Source organism: Microcebus murinus, chromosome 2 (genome assembly GCF_040939455.1).
Source record: "Microcebus murinus isolate Inina chromosome 2, M.murinus_Inina_mat1.0, whole genome shotgun sequence".
NCBI lineage: Eukaryota > Metazoa > Chordata > Mammalia > Primates > Cheirogaleidae > Microcebus > Microcebus murinus.
In genome coordinates, this window is record NC_134105.1 from 108,739,984 (window position 1) to 108,754,713 (window position 14,730).

Here is a 14,730-nt window from a genome sequence, read left to right on the forward strand (position 1 = left end):
TAATCCACCTTAAATCACACCAGTGTCCATGTTGAGCACTTTTCTGGGGAGCTGGATTTTGAGTGGTCAAGTCTCTGGTCACTGGTGGGGATGAAAGCAAAAAACTGAAGGCATGAGGCAGCTGAGGGGAAAAGGGGAGCCAGCAGGAACGGGAATGGCAGGAGTCCTGGAACCGCACAATAGGGCAGGCCGGAAGGCGAGGGGCAGGGCAACCACAGCAGCAGAGCAAGAGGGGGAACAGGAGGCAGAGGAGAAGGAGGAGGAAGGGGGAAGGGGACCCCAGGACAGGTGGAGGACTGTGGAGGGCAGGCAGGAGAGGACACTGGCTGCTGCTGCTCCAGCTGCTGACTCTGCTGGTCTCAGATGCCTTTTATTTCTTTCTCTCACCTAATTGCTCTGGCTAGAACTTCCAATACTACGTTGAACAGAAGTAGCAAAACTCATCATTCTTGTCTTGTTCCTGATTATAGAGGAAATTCTTCCAGTCTTTCATACATTAAGTATAATGTTCACTGTGTGTTTTTCATATATGGCTTTTATTTTATTGCATTAAGGTTTTTACTTCTATTCTTACTTTGCTGATTGTATCATGAAAAGGTGTTGAGTTGGGTCAAATGCTTTTCTACATCAATTGAGATGACCGTGATTATTTATCTTTCATTCTGATGATATGATGTGTTACACTGATCCACTGCAAGGATGTTGAACCATCCTTGCATTCCAGAAATAAATCCCATTTGGTCATGGTGTAAATTCCTTTTAATATGCATCTGATTTACTGGTATTTTGTTGAGGATTTGTGCATCAGTGTTCATAAGGAATATTGGTCTGTAGTTTTCTTTTTTTGTAGTGTCATTGTCTAGCTTCGGTATCAGGGCAAAGCTAGCCTCATAGAATGAGTTAGAGAGTTTTTCCTCCTCTTCAGTTTTTTGAAAAAGTTTGAGAAGGACCAGTCTTGGTTCTTTCTTAAATGTTTGGTAGAAGCTATTTTCTTTATGGGTCCCAGGGGGATTACATTTTACATCCTAAAGTTATAACATTCCAAATTGAATTTATACCAATTGAACTTCAATAAGATACAAAGACTCTGATTCTTTATAGCTCTGTCCCACCCCTTTCATGTCACAGAATTACATCTTTATGCAGTGTGTGTCTAAAACAGAAACTAATGATGTTTGTAATGTATTAGGCCTTTAAATTATATAGAAAAGTGTAAGATAACTGGGAACAGAGGTTCATTCTTGTAGTCCCACTACTCAGGAGACTGAGGTGGGAGGATCATTTGAAGCCAGGAATTCCAGGCTGCAGTAATGCAGTGAGCTATGATCACATCTGTGAACAGCCACTGCACTTCAACCTAGACAACATACCAATACCCTGTCTCAAAAAAAAAAAAAGAAAGAAAGAGAGACAGAAAAGAAAACTATGAATAATAAAAAATGTATATACATACTGGTCTCTGCCCCCAATTTCTGACATAGAGCTCCTGAAACCCTTGTAAATAAGACTATTTGGAGAATCTTTTGTTCCAGTATTTGCTATTTGACCCTGGTCCCTGATACAGAGTGCCTAAACCCCTTGAAATGTCCTGGGTAATAAGAGTGTCCTTTATTCTGATGAGGTGACTCCTGATGGGCTCCTGGATGAGGATTGGCCCCAGAAAGACAAAGCCATGCTTAGAAGCTTGGAACCTTGAGCCCCACTCCCCATCCTCTAGAGAGAGATGAAGGACTGGAAATGGAGTTAGTAATCAATCCTGCCTACCTGATAAAACCTTCATAAAAATCCCAAAAGTAAGGGGTTCAGAGAACTTCTGGGTTGGTGAACGCATCCGTGTGCTGGGAAGATAGAGCACCCCACCTTCATGGAGACAGAACTCCTGTGCTTGGTACTCTTCCAAACCATGCCCAGTACCTATTCATTCAGCTGTTCATTCATATCCTTTAAAATATACTTTGTAGTAAATTGACAATATTCTATAAATTGATTTCCTGGGTTCTGTGAGCCATTGTAGTAAATGACCAAACTCACAAAGGGGGTTATGGGAACCTCCAATTAGGAGCCAAGTTAAACAGAAGTTGTTGGTAACCTGGAGACCTACTACCTGCAGTTGACATCCAAAGTAGGAGACAATCTTGTGGGGCTGAGCCCTTAACCTGTAGGGTCTGCACTCACTCTGTTTGGTGTCAGAACTGAATTGAATTGTAGGACCCTCAGCTGGTGTCAGAGAATTGGTTAATGTGGGGGGAAAAATCCACATATCTGGTCACAGAAGCACTGAGAGTAGTGTCAATATAGAAGAAAAAAGAGTTTGCTTTTTCTATAGGAAAAAAAATGAATTCACAGGGTTTTAATGATTTGTTTACATGTACATCTCTCCTTGCCATCTCTTTGACTTTGCACTCCCTCCCACAGCACTCTGGGTCAGGAAACACATATTAACTTTCCTTACATCTCAGAGTTTACAAGAATACATGGCACAATGATTCTTCAACAACAGTGCCCTAAATTTGTTTTTCATGAGTGAGTGAAATTGAGTTGTAATAGACTTTTGAAAACCCTCAAAAAACAATATAATAATAACTAACATATATCAAGCAGATACCACAAGCCTGGTGCTCTTTTGAAAGCTCTGCAAGTTATTGTGGTGACTGTCCACGGAGGCTGGGCTAGTGGGGAGCTTGGAGTGAGGGCTCTGGATCCCAGCCACAGGATGAGGAACTGGGGGCCATGAGAGGTGAAAAGATAAGTTACTCAAGCCACACAGCTAATTCAGTAGCAGAGCTGACATTAGAACTCAGGTTTCCTGCCTCCCAAGGTTATTAAAATGAGTCTTCGGAGGCAAACCCCTAGTGATTTCCTAAAGCAAATCACTGGATGGCAAGCTGTGGTAAAATTAAATTCTGGAGTGTATTATCGAGGGGACCTGGCTTGCCTGGATGGCTACATCAATACAGTCCTGGAGCAGACAGAGGAATATGTAAATGGGCAACTGAAGAATAAGTATGGGGATGCACTTATTCGAGGAAACAATGTGTTGTACATAAGTACACAGAGGAGAAGGATGCAAAGACATCAAGATAGCAATACTTTTCATAGTTGGATACATTTTTTATGAAATTTTTTCTATTTTTGTGGTTCTTTCATGATATAATTTGTCCTGTTTCTATAATAATTGGCAATTTCCATTGACTTATGGATAAAATAAATGTATAAAATTGTGGATTTAATTCTGATGGACTGAAAAAATAAAAAACAAATAAATAGAAGCCATATAAGTTATTTCACTTAATTTGATTCACTTCACTTGATTCCAGAGCTTGGACCTTGAACAACTTTACTCTACAGATGTGGGGCACGATGAATATAACGACAGGAGAAAACTTTCCCAGCTCAGAGATCTCTGTGGTCACTGCAGGGTGGAAAGGAGAATGAAGGTAAAGTGGCCTTCTCAGAGAAGTCCTCCCTAACATTCGTTTCTGGATTCGGGGCTGCTCCTCTGTGCTCCCACAGATCCCTGGGACTCTCCTGTGAGACCTTCCCACCGTGTACCAAGGGGACCCATGGGCTCTGCCACCTGCAGATTTAGAATTGGGTTCATCTGTCTTCTCTATAACTATATTCCCAGCACCTTACCCAGGAGATAGTACACATTCAGTAATTTTTGTTGCAATAACTGAAAAAAGAATATGTGAAAGAGAAAAAAAATGTTCACTCGCCTGTCCCACCACTGTTCCGTGCACTCCGGGCCAACAGTGTCTGGCACACAGCAGGTGAGTCACACACAGGGGAACACAGGTGAGAGGTGAAAACTTACTCAGCTTTCTTATTGTCTGCTCTAGTTGGAGGAAGGGCAGCTGAGAGTGCTGAGGGGCAGAGACATCTGCATTTTAGGATGGGGAATTGGGACAATGGGTAAGAGAGAAGGCAGAAAAGAACAGGCAGCAGAAAGCAAGTAAAATCCTGTAGGGAAAATAGTGACAATTTCTAACCCAGGCCCAAATAAATCTGGTTTAAACAAAGAGAACCCTCCCAAACATTTTTAAGGCAAACTTCTATAGCTTCCTGTTTCTCTTCTTCTTCCCCTTCTCTGCTTCCTCTTCTAATTTCCCTAAGGCCTAAGAATTTTGAACTTCACCTTCTAGCCAGGGAGAAGAAATTGACATTCAGATGGGGAAAACTGGAAGGGCTTCTTATAACCAGATTTGCATTCTAGAGGAAACACTTAAATGTCTAATATTTAGTCATGGGTCAAAACTGATATCATCCCAATCCAATCTGCACCAATAACACATTGGGGATGATTTGGTCACTTGGCTCCTTTTGAATAACACCTAAACATGAGAACCCTGGAATAGTGAAGGCACCACCCAAGAGGAGACACTATCATCCATCACAGGCTGCCAGCCTTGTGCTTCCCTACAGACAATGCCCCAACCGCTAAGGCTAGAATATACCAGATAAGGATATTGGGTGTCATTCATTCCTCTTTGGTGCACCCCCACAGATGAACTATTTTCTTCTTTAGGATCCTCAGCTTGAGGATGTAATTGTTCAGTCCACGTGCATTAGGAAGGTTTACGATAAAATGATTTCCCCTTCCCTTTATTCCTCTGGCTATTTTAAGGGCTACATAGAAGGCGGCGGGGAGGGCATATTCCTATATCAGGATTCCTAAGCCCTGACATTCCAAGCACAAAAGTGGCTGAAGTAGAACCAACCAGAGCGATAGACATTCCTTAACATATGCTAGACTGTTTCACTGCCTGCAGGAAAATACTTCAAGGACACACAAAGCTTTGATGCAATATGATTTATTCTCTTTTCCTCTGCCATTAACAACACAGTTGGTAAGTTGTTCTCCATCTTTGGGATCGCACAGTTGGGAGAAGAGGTCTCACAACCCTTTCAACGGTAGAATAGGAGCACAGCTGCCTCAGTTATCTCCCGGCTGGTGCTGTAACCAATGTGAGTTCCATATCCATCCCAGTCAAAGGAAGAGAAATCTCCACACTGGCGGGGATTGCCCTCTGGGAAGAAACCTCCTCCGCCGATGCAGTGCTGGGAAAGAGGGAGAGGAAGAGACAGAGATGAGAGATCTGCTGGTGAGGCCAATGACAGCCTAACGGCCAAGTCCAGGTCAGTCTTTGGTCCTCAAGAGACTCACCATTGGCAGCGTTGATCTTTTCCTCCCATGAAAACCTCTATACATTTAGCTTTAGTGATCTCATTGTCTCCTCCTTATTGTCCTCCAACTTTTCTGAACACTCATTCTAGGATTCCCTGGTGAAACTCTTCCTTCATGAATTCTTGTAGTGCTTCTCCTCTCCCTGTCCCTTACAGATTGCATGACCACATTGGCTTCCGTTACTAACAGTTCACCAAGACCCCCAAATCTCCATCTCCTGTGCAGATGTTCCTTGTGCTGAAGACCTAAGAATACAACCTGGATCTCTACACAGGAATCTCAAGCTCCATATGACCAAAACAGAGTTAAATATTCCTCGTGGACCCCAAACTGCTCGTCATCCAGACACCCTGACTTAGTAAATGACACTCATTCACCCAAATGAAAACCATGAGGCTGTTCTGGTCTTCTTCTCTTCCCATCCTCTGTATTCAACTGGTATTCAATTTAAACACTTTGGAAATCATCAATACCCATTGTTTATTCTCCCAAGCACATGGGGGAATGGACTGAGTGAGGTTCTAGAAGGTGATGTCCAGGACCTTCCTGGTAACCCCCAACAGACTGTGTAGTTATGCAAGCCCAGGCCAGGGTTGGGCAGTTTTTCTCTGAAAGCTAAAGCACAGATGAAGAAGGACAAGGAATCTCAGCTTCAAAAGGCTTCCACAGAATGTTCCCACATGGAAACCTCACCCCAGCTGCAGGAGACTGAGTGCTTTTCCCAAAGGCTGAGCATCCAGCAGTGGCTCTTGTGAAGCCTAAGCCCTTGATTTTAGTCCTCAAAGGTACAGAATGTCTGTACCCGGACAAAGGGTCCCGCAGCTCTGCCCCTGAAACCCAACAATGTCCAAGAAAAAGTCACACTCACACCAGACTCGTACCACACCCAACACACATATCAACACATAGTGACAAACTCAACCTTACAGCCCCTTTGGGTCCCACAAAAACTCACGTGCTCAGTGTTACATCCGGTGACCTTCATTCCAGGACACAAGGCATGGGCTGCTCTCTCATTATTAAAGACCCTGAACTGAACAAATCCTGCAGTGAATTCCTCTGAAAACAAGAGACAGGAAACAGCATTCAAGGAAGATGCTAGAAACAGCCTTCTTTACGCCAGCCCAGAGATTCTCTATGCTGAAGCTCAGGCTATAGCCCAACACTCCAGCCACACTGCTGGAGCTCAGCTCCTCTGGGGCCAATGGATGATATCCTGGCCCCAAACTTCCCATCAGGGACATCTTCCCAGCCCAGAGACCAACAGCTTGCCCTCGGGGACGGCTTCTCGTCTGCCAGAGGCTTGTGAAGAGAAATTCAGCTATGCAGGAAGATCACACTAAACATCTCTAAGGGCAGGGTTGCAACAATTAAGAGGTAGATTCACTCTGCTCCTCATTACATTTTTATTACTCTCCTTTATTTTAAAATCTCAAATCCCAAATCTCAATATCAGCTTTGAATTTTATAGCATAGACTGAGCCTCAGTCAAAGATACTATGTTGTCAACTTTAGATTCACACAAAATAAATTAACGGTTACTCCTCACAATTAAAAAAAAGGCCTCCCCATTTTGTTCATTGTTCTGCCCTCTGCACATGAACCTGGGCCTGGTCCTAACAAGTTCCTGAGGGGCTGACAGTGGGATTGTCAGGAGTAAAGAGTCTGGAGCCAAATTTCCTCAGTGCAAATGCGAGCTCCCCTGTGTACGTGCCCTGTGATCTCAGCAAGTTCCCCAACCTCTCAGTGCGTCTGTTTCCTACAATGAGGTTAATGACAGCTCAGCCTGGGTGAGGCCGTCAAGCAGACTGAGGGGAACAACACGGGTCACATGCATAGAAGAGATCTGAGCCGTGGTAACTGATTAATAACTGCTACATGTCTTAACTGAATGAATTCAATCAAAACTGAAACCCTTCCTACCAAGAGTTCAGAGGAGCATTAAAGACTCACTCTGGCCATTAGGTGAGTAATAAGATGCCGTTTTCTTGGCATCTCCAAAATCATAGACCACAGGGATCGCAGGGCCGTTGTCCATTCCACAGCTTCCTTCTCCGTATTTCACAGGGTATTGCTGTAAAGAACAAAAAGTCATTGACACTCAGCCTGGGCAACAGAGTGAGACTCCTTCTAAAAAAAAAAAAAAAAAAGAAAGAAAGAAAGAGAAAATAAAAAATTCAGAAAAAATGTCATTGAGCAAGGACAATAGCTTTGTCCTTACAAACCATTACCTCCCAGGGATGCTGCCGCTCACAGAAAACGGTGCCTTGTAGCAACTGAGATTATCTCAAAACCAGTCAAAAGAATCTTTCCCTTTTGCTGCTGCTTGTCACACGAAAGCTGTGCTTTCCAACAGGCCAGACCATGTCATTCTCATTCTTACTGTCTCTCCCTCTCTCTCTCTCTCTCTTTTCTCCCTTCCTCCTTCCCCAATTATCCTATCCTGTAGGTCTTTTCTCACAATTCCTGAGAGAAGCTGGACAGAAGCCACAAGAAATCAAGGTTAGGAGACCATGGCAGACTGGACCACTAAAGACAGTTCCTTCCCAATCTCAGACACTTGCTTCTCCACACACCCATAAAACCAGCCCCAGCCAGCTGCCCTGTGTACCTGGTAGAGGCCAAACAGATTATGTCCAAGTCCCTGGAGGAAGCCAGTTTCAGTGTGGTACCTCAGCAGGGAGCTGTTACTCCAGTGCTTCAAGGGGGACTTGTTGGGCACATGCCAGATGCTCAAGTCCTGGGCCTGGATGTCGTAGTAGCCAGGGTTCTGCACAGCAACAAACACTCAGCCTCACGGGGCCAGGGGGTCCCACGAGGCAAAGGCCCACACGTGCAGCCCTCAGCTGAGCTCACAGCTCTGGGCTCTAGGGGTGGGGCAGGTGGTTGCCTGTGCTCAGACACCCCCACTTCCAGCAGGTGAGGACTCCCCACCACCCACGTCCCTAACCGCCTTGTGGGGAGGAAGTTGGGATTCAAGATCTATAAGTATTTCCTTCCTCTTCTCCAGCCCTGTGTCCATGTCCCCCTTCCCACCCTCCCTCCTGCGTGCTGTGGCCACACACACTCACTCCTCACCCTTTCCCAGTGCGTAGGAAGTGGCACTAACCTTGTAGTCATCACTCGTGGCCGCCTCTGCAGACCCAAAGGTGTTGTAGTTGGCCCAGTTGTTGTCCCCCTCTGGGTAGTCTGCTCTGTTGCCCTGCTGACTGGACCAGCGATCGCCAACCGTGCACTTCCCATACATGTTGTTCTCGTGCACGCTGGCCACCAGGGTCCAGCCGCCACCCCCAGTGGTCATGTCACAGAAGGTCTGGTAGACGAGACCATCCTCGGTGCGGAGGAAATATAGGCCATCTGCAGACAGAACCAGCCAGAGCCTGTCTGAGAGCTCACGGCCATCTCAGCCCCACGACCACAGAGGCCCGAGGAACCAGACACACGGCCTAAAGCCTCCTCCCTGGGTCCTGCCACTAAGTGTTCCCGGGGGGCCTGCAATCTCCCTGGGTTCAGAAGATCATGCTCCTGAGACTGCGGCAGAACACAGAGTCAACAAATCCGAGTGGCCAGTGTCATTCCTCTCAGGTTAAACATGGAATTATCCTATGACCCAGCAACTCCACTGCTAGGTTTATATGCAAAAGAATTGGGGAAAGGGACTCAAGCAGATGCTAGTGCAGCAGTGTTCATTGCAGCATGAGTGACAAGAGCCAAAGGGAGAAACGACCTGAATATTCATCAGTAAATGAGCAAACAAAATTCAGGCTGTGTGTGTGTACATATGTACACACAATGGATAAAAAGAAATTATATATCCATGCTATAACACAGATGAACCTTGAAAACATTTTGCTGAGTGAAATAAGCCAGACAAAAAGAGACAAATATCAAATGACTCTACTTATATGAGGTAACTGGAAAAGGCAAATCCATAGAGACAGAACGCAGAATAGCAGCTACCAGGGGCTGGGGGAGAGGACAATGTGGAGTTGTTGCTGAGTGGGTACGGAGGTGATGAACAATTCCAGAGATGGATGGTGGCGATGGTTGCACAAGGTTGTGCAGTTAATTACTGTGGATAAATTTTAGGTTTAAAATTAAAGTGGCAAATTTCACTCAATATGCAATATATATACATTTTACTACAATTTTTTCTTAACCTTAAAAAAAAAAAAACGTCCTAGAGTACAAAACCCTGATTGCCCTGAGAGGGTTCTATTTAAATGTCTTGTCACTCACCACCTGCGCAGGGGTTCTTGGCTTTGATTTCCTTGCAGCTTCTGAGCAGAGATTGAGACGCAAAAGAACAGGACGAATGCTCAGAGGAAGTATTGGCCTCTAGAGAAAATGCAGAGTTTTATTCTCACTGCTGATTTGTCACAAAACCCATCTTCTCCTTGTGACTAGTCCCAAACAATTCCACACCCACAGGAGCAGAGCCTCGCTGCTGGGATGGTAAGGGCCAGAGATACCCAGTCTCTATTGATTCAGCTCATTTGACCCAACACCCAGCACAGGTTTCATGCATGTCTCTCTCCACATCACTCACCCTGTGCCCAGCCCTGCCCTAAGCACTGGGCAGTCAAAGAAAGTCAACATCCCCCCAAGAGCTTGCCCCTAGAGGGAATTGCTGACAAGTCAACAAAAAAGTATATTGAAAAGAATAAATGATAAAAGACAGACAAGGCCAGGTGCAGTGGCTCTCGACTATAATCCTACCGCTCTGGGAGGCTGAAGTTCGAGGATCACTTGAGGCTAGGAATTCAACACCAACCTGAGCAAGAGTAAGACTCTCTCTATATAAAAAATAAAGAAATTAGCCAGGTATGGCAGTGCACACCTGTAATCCCAGCTACTTAAAATGCTGAGGCAGGAAGATCACTTGAGCTTGGCAGTATGAGGTTGCAGTGAGCTCGGATGATGCCACTGCACTCTAGCTTGGGTGACAGAGCAAGATCGTGTCTCAAAAAACAACAAAACAAAAAAAGTTAAACAAGCTCAGGAGAGGAAAAGAAAGACTCTGGGGGTAGAATGGAGAATGGAGAGGCCAGACTGGAGAAAGGGCAGTTGTTTGGGAGTAGGAGGGGGCAAGACAGGATTTGTCTCATGTCTTAATGACAGATGTCCTCCTTAGCTTATGCTGAGAGAATAAACATGATTCATCAGTAGGAAGAAAAAGACACTTCAAGGCAGAGAGAATAACATGTCCAAAAACCTGGAGAAAAAAAAAGCATAATTTAGCTTATTGAAAAAATATAAGTAGCTTAATGTGGCTGAAACACAGGGTGTGAGGTAGGGAGCGGTGGTGAGACTATGGTCAAGAAACTGGCAGAGACACACAGTGAAGAATCTTATATGCTAATATTGAGGCTAAAGAATCCACAAACTATTCTAAACATCTAGTGGAATGACAATAATTGCAAGCTTTGAGGTCAGAAGTACCCAGTTATAAGTAGCTCAGTGCCTACTACTTGAGTGCCCTTGGAATTATACTTAACATATCTGAGCTCCAGTTTCCACATGCCTAAAACAAAGCTAATAAGGTGTTTCTGGGAAGATTAAATGAAAAGATATTTAGAAACAGCCTTTACTTTTATCAAAAGGAGTAAATAACACTGAAGACAAATACAAATTTTAAAATGCCATTGTTACTTCTGGTAAAGAAAGGAAGACTGTGAAAAGAATATTCTCTGGGCAAAAAGCAGAAAATGCAATTCCCACGGCAATTGCATGGCCAAGGCCACAGATGTGGGGAGTGGCTGGGAGCAGCCCCATTCTCACCAGAGCCCCTTCAGGGCCACACAGAAGCACAGAGCTGGACCCAGGACATACCTCGGGCAGTGCTCTCACTATTACAGGCCCGATTCCTCCCACAAGAGGCCAGAAATCAGCACTTTGCCTACATCTAAGTCAATGGCCCTTCATCTCAGAGACACCCCCTGTGGCCTAGGAGAGATCAGCATCCTGGGAACCACCCAGCTGGTGACTCACCTTCACTCCGCCCTCTGGTGGCCACAATGAGGAACAGCAGGAAGCCAAGTTGGGTCATTGTGACCTAAAGAAAACAAGATGAAGGTCACTCTTGTCAGGGTCCATTTTTTCACAGGTGTTGTCCTGGTTCTTTGGCTCCTTGCTTGGACAAATCACAAGCAGGTCTGGTGCCACAGAGCCATGACAGACACTTAGCACTTCCACACAAGCAGCTTCTATTGCAGGCTTTTCAGCATAGAGCTAGCAAGCAAAAGTACGTTTCCTGAGGGGAAACAGGTCTGTCTCCCCACGTGGAGAAGAAAATGGGGTTTTTCCACCCCTCTGCTTTTATGTCTATGCCTTCTGATATGCTAAATGGTGGGTGGAATATTCATTATTTTCTTGTGAAAAGGGTGGAGAGTTCTCAGAGGTAAGGGTCTTCCCCAGTGTTATCCTTATAGGGTAACTTCCAGGAGTTGCTATGACTTTTGTAAACTGCCATGGTGCTAGTGGGTGTGATTTTTACTATGCTAACGTATATTAATGAGAAAAGGGTCACTTTGGGACATGGGCTTCTACTTTCTGCACATGATCCTGGTGGGGAAAGTCCACAAATGCAAGTTTCTGCAATTGTGGCTTAGGTTCTACATGCCCATTGGCCCTTCTTGTCTCTCTTCTGATGTTCTGCTCTAAAGATCTGTAAGTGGAGGCATGGAATTCAAAAGCGTCGCTAGGCAGGGTTTCAGTATCCCTGGCAGGCACAGGCTGGGACACACGGATCATCAGGACATTTTAATGGAACTGTTGTAACCTAGAAGAGACAAACGTGACCAAGAGGCTAAATAGGCATGGCCTGAAAGTGAGCAATAAATGTAAGACCTACAGGCATCGCAAGAGAGGTGGCAACCAAGAAAACCAGTAGTATTAGAGGTATGAACTGTTCCTCTCATGCTGGCCTTTTAGCTTCTTGATCAGCCTTGTTGTTTCCTTGAGCTACATTTCTTGTCCCTTTTGGGGTCTCTGCAAGGCATAGCAGAGATCTCTATTGACAGATAAACTGCCTGTAAAATTTTTGTATTTGTTCCCCATGTGTAATGGGAGAGTTTCTCTCTGAGAATAGCCCTCTCTTTTTTCAGATTTGGCCATTACCCTGCAAGATTGGTAGCCCACAGGACCCTCTCCTGAGCCCTAGTGCTACTGCAAAAAGGACAAGGGTCCCACCCAGGGTCTACACCGCATCTGCACTACCCGACACATCTCCTCTGACCAGATCTGAGGAAGAAGGTAGACATAGAACTGATGCAATAAAGCAACCTCCAGCAGACACAAGCCTCTGTCATCTTACCTTGAAAGTGCAACCCTGGGTTTCAGCCCCAAAATGTCAGGGTTGAGTTTTTGAGGAGTGTTGTCCCCGTTCTTTGGCTCCTTGTGTGGACAAACCACAAGCAGGGCTGGCTGGTGCCACAGAGCGATGACAGACACTTAGCACTTCCACACAGCAGCTTCTATTGTGGGCTTTTCAGCATAGAAGTAGAAGCAAAAGTACGTTTCTTGAGGCAAAACAGGTCTGTCTCCATGAGTGGAGAAGACACTGGGGCTTTCCCACACTTCTGCTTTTATGTCTATGCCTTCTGATATGCTAAATGGTGAATATTCATTATTTTCCTGTGAGAGGAGGGGCATTCTTAGACCTAAGGGCCCTCCCCAATGTTCTCCTTGTAGGGTAACTTCCAGGAGTTGCCATGACATTTGTAAACTGCCATGGTGCTGGTGGGTGTGATTTTTACTATGTTAATGGTGAAAAGGTCACATTGGGACATGAGATCCTACTTTCTGCGCATGTTCCTGGATGGGGAAAGTCCCTAATGACTTCCTGCAGATGTGGCTTAGGTTCTACATGCCCATTGGCCTCCTCATGTATGCCCCCCTCGTCTTTTCCTGTGATAATGCTGCCCACCTGCACCTGTCCCTAACAACGCTCTTGACCATCTTTTTCTCTACATCCCTGCTCCCACCACTCTCCGATCCTACAAAGACTCCAAAGCCCCTTGCCTTTGCTTTCAATTCCACACATCTCTGGGACCAAAAGCGACCTGAGCTCAAACCAGGATTCCCCCACTCACAGACATGTGCGAGAATCTCAGCTGAGTTCCCTTCAGCACAGGGAGCTGCCTCCTCCCTCACAGCAGCCAGGAGCTCAGAGTCAGCTGCCCGCTGGGTGGAGCTTTCTCTGCAGAGGCCCCTGATGTGGGTGATGCGCTGGAACCTTTATGGAGAAAGCCCAGCGGGGCCTGGCCCAGGCCTCCAGCCCACCCTCCCCTGGCACGATGCCCGGTGCAGGTGAGGACTCAGGCCAGGTTCTTTACACAGTGATAACTCATGGAATTAGCAGGTTCTAAAGGACAAATCTTAAAGGTCACCTGCTAGCCTAGGAGCACTGACCCAGATTCAGGAATTCACGCACCTGTGTGTTTTCCAAAAAGAAAATAGATGAAGAGACTAACTAGAGTTGATTTGGAGTTTTTGTTTGTGTCTTCCTATTGTGCAAAATCAAAACTTTTTAAAAAATTGAATATCTATAATAATCATCATTTCATACAGAAAGGACATTTTAACAACAAATTAGGAAAATGATCATTTCAAAATAAATATAAACCTTTAGATTGAATATATACAGTTTTACAGAAAGACTACTTTGTCCTCAATTTTTCCCATTTTCCACATACTAGTGAAAATTTGCTACAGAGTACATTTGAGACTAAATCAAATGATGTAGTCCAGTGATGTTTCAAACTTCCTATATCATTCCCATCCTGATGTCATCCTTCACTTTTTAAACCCTCCCTTCAATAATAGAATTGATCAGGTCCTCCTCAGTGATGGCATATTTTACTATATATTATCATTATAGCACTAATAATATTGCAGTTCTTAGGAAAATACTGTGAATCTCTTTTTTTGTGAAGCTAATATTTTCTACCTTTGTAGGATCATAGTACTGGTTTACAAAAAATACTCAGATGTATTGATAGACCAAAATAAAATAGCACCCAAAAAGAAAAGTTCCAGAGAAAACATATACTTAGTTTACCATCATCATGCATCTCCTTCTTAGTGGTACATAAATCATGGAGCAAGCTACAATTGACAGTATCTAACAACCAAAATTGTAGATCTATTAATATATCATGGACATTCCTCCTTCTAACCACCATCATCCCACAATCAGTGATTGTGTCCCAGTGATTCTACCTTCCACTTCCCCCTTAACCTGTTCCCAAACCATCTTTTCCAAATCCCACTGCCATTGACATTTATTTAGTGCAGGTCTAGATCAGTTTGGATGCTTTCAGCTGCAATAAGAGAAAACCCATCTCAAAGTGACTGAAACAAAAAGCAAAAAACTCATGAAATCCAAAATCTAGAGAGAGAGCAGGCTCAGGGCTTAGGAGACTCAGCAGCTTCTTGATGTCCTAAGGACCAAGGCTCTTTCAGCCTCTCTACCTTGGCTTCATCCTTTGTCGGAGGACGAGATGGCTATTGGTGTTCCAGGCGCCACCTACGAGACAGGG

At 44.8% G+C, this 14,730-nt stretch overlaps 1 protein-coding gene and 1 pseudogene across 1 annotated transcript; one reads left to right on the forward strand and one right to left on the reverse strand.

Moving 5' to 3' along the window:
• The first annotated feature begins 2,827 nt into the window (after positions 1-2,827).
• LOC105862672 (U6 snRNA-associated Sm-like protein LSm6 pseudogene) lies at positions 2,828-3,118 on the forward strand (annotated as a pseudogene).
• Positions 3,119-4,798: 1,680 nt separating this feature from the next.
• On the reverse strand, positions 4,799-12,792 carry LOC105862709 (intelectin-1-like). The gene is made up of 8 exons (XM_012749217.3): positions 12,504-12,792; positions 11,180-11,243; positions 9,428-9,526; positions 8,298-8,545; positions 7,800-7,958; positions 7,142-7,262; positions 6,144-6,247; positions 4,799-5,061 (listed from the first exon to the last, which is right to left on the reverse strand). The coding sequence occupies exons 2-8, from the start codon at positions 11,235-11,237 to the stop codon at positions 4,909-4,911; spliced, it is 942 nt and encodes a 313-aa protein (XP_012604671.2). The 5' UTR covers positions 11,238-11,243; positions 12,504-12,792; the 3' UTR covers positions 4,799-4,908.
• Between the last annotated feature and the right edge of the window lie 1,938 nt (positions 12,793-14,730).